General features: G+C 38.4%; 1 protein-coding gene across 1 annotated transcript; it reads left to right on the top strand.

The window, feature by feature from the left end:
• The first annotated feature begins 268 nt into the window (after positions 1–268).
• On the top strand, positions 269–3096 carry msx2b (muscle segment homeobox 2b). The gene is made up of 2 exons (XM_008426952.2): positions 269–868; positions 1829–3096. The coding sequence occupies exons 1-2, from the start codon at positions 484–486 to the stop codon at positions 2284–2286; spliced, it is 843 nt and encodes a 280-aa protein (XP_008425174.1). The 5' UTR covers positions 269–483; the 3' UTR covers positions 2287–3096.
• The last annotated feature ends 2137 nt before the right edge of the window (positions 3097–5233 follow it).

The raw sequence follows: 5233 nt of genomic DNA, 5'->3' as shown, positions 1-5233 counted from the left end.
TATAAAAATTATGAAACTTTAATAAAAACTGCTGGTGTGCATCTTTGTTTGATGAAATGTTGATTAAAACATGTTTTTCATTCAGTGGGTAGAGAATCCAGAAATTTTACTCGAGTAGCGATAAAAGCACATTAAAAAAAAACTTACTCAAGTTAATGTAATTGAGTAAATGTAACTAATTACTACCCAACTCTGGAAGTGTATAAAAATCTTAAAAAGGAATTTCCCAGGTTGTACTTCATAAAAGAACAAGAATAATTTCCCACGGTTCTTGAAAGCAGCACAAGTTCACTCGTAAACATTCTGGGCAGCAGTGATTGGTCAAAGTTAAACGGTGTCAGCGTGTTACGTTTACAAACTCGCTCCCAGTACCTGACAGCTCAGAGCGCTTCGCTCACCGAGGACATCATCACCTGACGGGACTTCTGACGGCGCTCACCGCTTCCTGTCCACCTTTACCTCTGGAGGAGACCTGGAGAAAAGATGACCTCCCAGGACACTGCGAAAGACTTGGGTCACCGATCCGAGGAGGTGAATGACCGATCGGTCTCCCCAGAAGTGCAGAGTGAAGAGAAGACGTCACCGATTCTCCGTCGGCATCATCCATTCAGCGTGGAGGCGCTCATGTCCGGGAGGAAGACGGAGCACCGCACCGAAACGTCCACCTGTTGTAAAACAGCTGGAGCTACCGTGTCGGCCCCAACCGCAGGGCTAAAGTCTTTGTATCTGTGCCGGGACACGTGTAGTCCTCCCGGGGAAGGTCGGAACAGTTTCGCGGCGGTCCCTTCTTCGCCGGTGAAATCCGAGGTGTCGGAGTCAGAGGAATGCTCACACTGGGTTTCTGCCAGCGCCTTCTCCACACAACCACGTAAGTTTATTCCCATGTTATCAAGCATCGGAAAGCTTCTTTATTTACTTTTTTTTTTCTTTTTTATGTAGTTTATTATCTACATTAAACTTTTTAGATTAGTTTGAAACAAAAACAAACTTCTCCAAGTAAGACTCAGAAAAATCAGGAAGCAAAGATATTCGAGTTCACACAGTTTTCAATCAATGCATAAATAAATATTACATTGAAACATGGTCGACTTAGTGCCCCACGTGGCCTTTTTTAGTGGTTTTACGCTGCTTTGAACTCTGAACGTTTACACTGCTTATAATAGCATGTTTTTTGTCTTTCCCATTTTAAAAAACGACCGAGAAAAATTGGCGTTTGACACGTCATGTATACAAAAAATAAAAATAAATAAATAAAATAAGATTTGGATTACAAATTAAACCTTCCCAAGATAACTTAAAAATCAAGGTAGAAGTTAAAGTGTTAATAGGTGATATGGCTTATGTTACCTAGATTTATTTTTTGTTTATATTTGTAAAATATATATATATATATACCTAGTTTGTGTCATCATTGGATTTTTTTTAACAATATTTAAAAGTACCTGAATTAAAGGTTTACTTTTTTCTCCAAATTTTATTGTTTTTTGTTTTTTTCAAAAGTGTAACACAATGTCCTCTGTCAGAATTTGGTATTACAATAAAAAAGTATATATTACCAATTACAATATTAGTAAATTTGATTTGTCATCCAATATTTCTGTTAACTTATTTACTTAGTTTATTTAAACTGTTTCTCTGCCAGATTATAATCAAAAACTAATAAAAATGAAAGTAGTAATGTCAAGTCAAAGCATGATTGTCAGTTTTTACACTCAAATTCATGCATGTTTTTGGAAAGCCATTACCTTATAAACTCTATTCAGATCATGTTATAATCAGAATAGCTGAAGTCACTATTCTAAATTTTTCACCCTTTTTGTTGCCTAAGGTCACATCAGTCCAGGCTGTCAGCTGAGGAAACACAAGACCAACAGAAAGCCCCGCACTCCCTTCACTACATCCCAACTCCTGGCTCTGGAGAGGAAGTTCAGACAGAAGCAGTACCTGTCCATCGCAGAGCGAGCAGAGTTCTCCTCCTCTCTGACCCTGACGGAGACCCAGGTGAAGATCTGGTTCCAGAACCGTAGAGCAAAGGCAAAGAGGCTCCAGGAGGCYGAGCTCGAGAAACTCAAGATGGCCGCTGATGCCAAGACGGCAGTGGTGGCAGCCACTGCCACTTCTGCAGCGCTACATCCCGGCTTTACGTTACCACTGTCGCTGGGCGCCATGTCTCTGTACGGACAGTCATATTCTGCCTATCACCACCACCAAAGACCCATTCTGCCCATATCCCCTCTAGGACTGTATGCTGCTCCGCTGGGATACAGCATGTACCACTTATCGTAAACATGGAAATATTTTATGTATTTTGYTTTTATGCATTCCAAAAATGGACAGAGAGGATGTGTGCTTGACATTTAAAAAAACAAAAAAAATTATGTACAGCCTATCCATATCACCTGCACAAGAAGTGTGACGTTCAGAGCACTTCAGATCAAATTAGCAACTTGTTTTTCTTCTGCTAGGTGAGGATAGAAAGGCGCTTCCTGTTCTGCCCTCGTCGGACAGCACGTTTACACGATTGGCCTGTAATGTGGAGGGGTGTTTCTGTCTGGGTGCTGTTTATCCTCTTCACTTGTTTACATCAGCAATAATTGAGCAGGGGCGAGGACTTGCACTGGGCACCAAAGCACAGACCGCGGCTGTTTTCTTAAGCCTTGTTCCCATCAGACGCAGTGCCTTGTGTCAGAAAATGGCCTCCATGTCAGGATAYTTGTGAGGATGAACTGGAGTTTTAGCTTCTGAGAACRGATTGAACATATCACTGAAGCTTTCTTGTGGTTTACACAAACCGATTGCCTTAAAAATATCATTGCATTCAGGTTAAACCTGAAAGTTACCCATGATCTGTATAGCAAAGCATAATTTATACCACTATAGTTGAAGTTTGTTTTTCTTCACAACACATTTATAGCACAATAACATATTTATCTCCTATGAAATACAATGCTGGAAATGTATGAGTGCCTTATGTTGTGTATTTATGGTAGAGAATATGGTACAAAGTTTTACCAAATGTGTATTTATATTGCTCGTTTTGAGCATTCTATGCTGTTCTTGTTTTGTCATCTGAAATTAAAGCTCTTTAGATTCTTACATACAGATATGTAATTTTTTTATAGCAAAGAAAACTAATACAAAATTAGTTTTTAAAAGATTTGGAGGAAGTGCATTCTYTGCAGCTTAYTTTTAAACATAAATCCACGTGTCTTTATGTCCATGACTGTGTGTCATCAGAAAAGTTCAGTTGAAGGGGAACCATAAACAAGAAACATAAATTATACAATCATGCTGTTTGTTCTCACTTATTCTGCCCTCTTGTCTTTTATTAGGTTAAAATTAATTTCTTGAATCAACTTAGAAAAATGCCAGATGTCTGGAATATTATTTCTTAATTGACAAYCAATAATCACATGTGCAAGTTGAACAACAGCATCATGTAGTGTAACATTAAGTGAAGCTAGTTACAGTGAACAACTTCTACTTGCTACATTTCGAAGTATTTTTGCTTTTACTAGAAGTTAAGTCACTGCTCATTGCAGCAATACTAGTTATTCCGCTTTTAGAAAAAGTGTTGACTAGAGACGCTTGGATTATGTTTTTCTCGCTGATGCAGATTTTCCTGTTTTCTTTATGGTTTGACATACTTGGTCCAAATTTAATTTACATTCTTAGGACTGTAACACATACAGGAGAAGGAATTTTTATCACAGGTTTTTGAGTCCAGCAAAAAATGAAGGCATTACATTAACTCCATGTATGCATGAAAGCATGTGTCCCTCATCTTTATATGACTTTTATTCAAGTTCATCGTCATACATACTGTTGGTTGATGTGTTTGYAGACTGAAACTAGCAGGAGTTCTTACTTTTTATGCATTTAATTTCTAAACATTATGAAAGAAAAAGAAAAAAAACAGATTATTCAGTCCTTGACATGATAATCACTGTTCAAAATTCATTCCAGGCAAAATTGACCAAATGATTGGTTCATTGTTAGCCTTGACAAATGAAGTTACCAAAGATCAGTTAACTTATTTACAGAAGAAGGTCATGCATTAAACTAAATTGTTACCAATTTGATTTTTGATCAGTTTCTCTTTGTTAACTATTTTGTATCTTGTCCTGGCATCTTAAACTAATACTATGGTGGGTTTGGCTGCTTTGAGGTGTGACAAGCAGATTTGCTCTGCACAAGAGGCTACATCAGTTTTAGGCAATAAAGACAAAAGAAGGAGAGGAACAAAAACAAGTCAGGGGGAACTAGGGAAAYAGCAGAAGAGGCAAACAGAATAACACAAGTAAAACTTCTTTCTCATTAGGACTTACTTTTCGCTCTTGTTTTCATATCTATTAACCAGCAGAATTAAACCACAACTCAATGCCAGAGTTTAAATCCACAGGGTGAGTTTTGAGGGCTTGCGGTGCCTGTGCTTTTGTTAGGACTGTAAAAGCAGCTTAAAAACTTCCTTGTGACTTTGATGTAACAAAGGAATTGTTTATAGGCAGCAGCACATTTATGAGGTTCCTCTTTAATCAGAACAAGTTGCAGGGGTCGGGCAGGCAGTGAGAACTGGCAGGCGAAGCAAGCAGCTTACACAGACAAGCAATCAGCTTAATGAAGTGCAGACTGGCAGGGATGACTGTCTTTTCTCTTGTGAAACATCACATTTGTGCTACTTGGACAAGGAGGGGGAAATCTGAGTGTGAAGAATCCACTAAAGCAGCTTCTTTATGCGAAGACTTGACATTAGCAGAGGGGATTTGTTTTTGTCACTGTTAGCTATAACTCATCTGTCAGTGATTGGTCATATTTGTGGTTTTACATGTTACTTAAAGAGAAAATGTGACTAAGAACCCCTCAGGGTTTAAGTCATGTGCTTGTATGCAACCTCCTCTAGTGGCTGTTTGATGCATAGCATTCGATCRTGASTACTTCCTAAAAAATGTTTTCAATGCCAAGAAAACAAAAGGCATCATTAAATGGCTCTCCTTTTAGAGTCTGGTGAAGTGAATCCAAATTCCAAGGTGAAGCTAAATTTCTAAACATAGCTCTGACTTGTTTTTCAAACTAAAATGTCACACCCACCCGTTTGCAAAGTCAAAACTGTGACTGTGAGAAATTATGACCACACCCTAAGATGAAACATAACCAAATGCTTGAGCTTGAAAAGATTTTAAATATGTGTAGAAAATAACTCAGAGAGTGGTCGTTCTGCCTGTGAGGCCAAACC

Source organism: Poecilia reticulata, linkage group LG14, assembly GCF_000633615.1.
Source record: "Poecilia reticulata strain Guanapo linkage group LG14, Guppy_female_1.0+MT, whole genome shotgun sequence".
NCBI classification, from domain to species: domain Eukaryota; kingdom Metazoa; phylum Chordata; class Actinopteri; order Cyprinodontiformes; family Poeciliidae; genus Poecilia; species Poecilia reticulata.
Note: the sequence above shows the minus strand (reverse complement) of the source record. Positions and strands in the feature narration are given on the sequence as shown.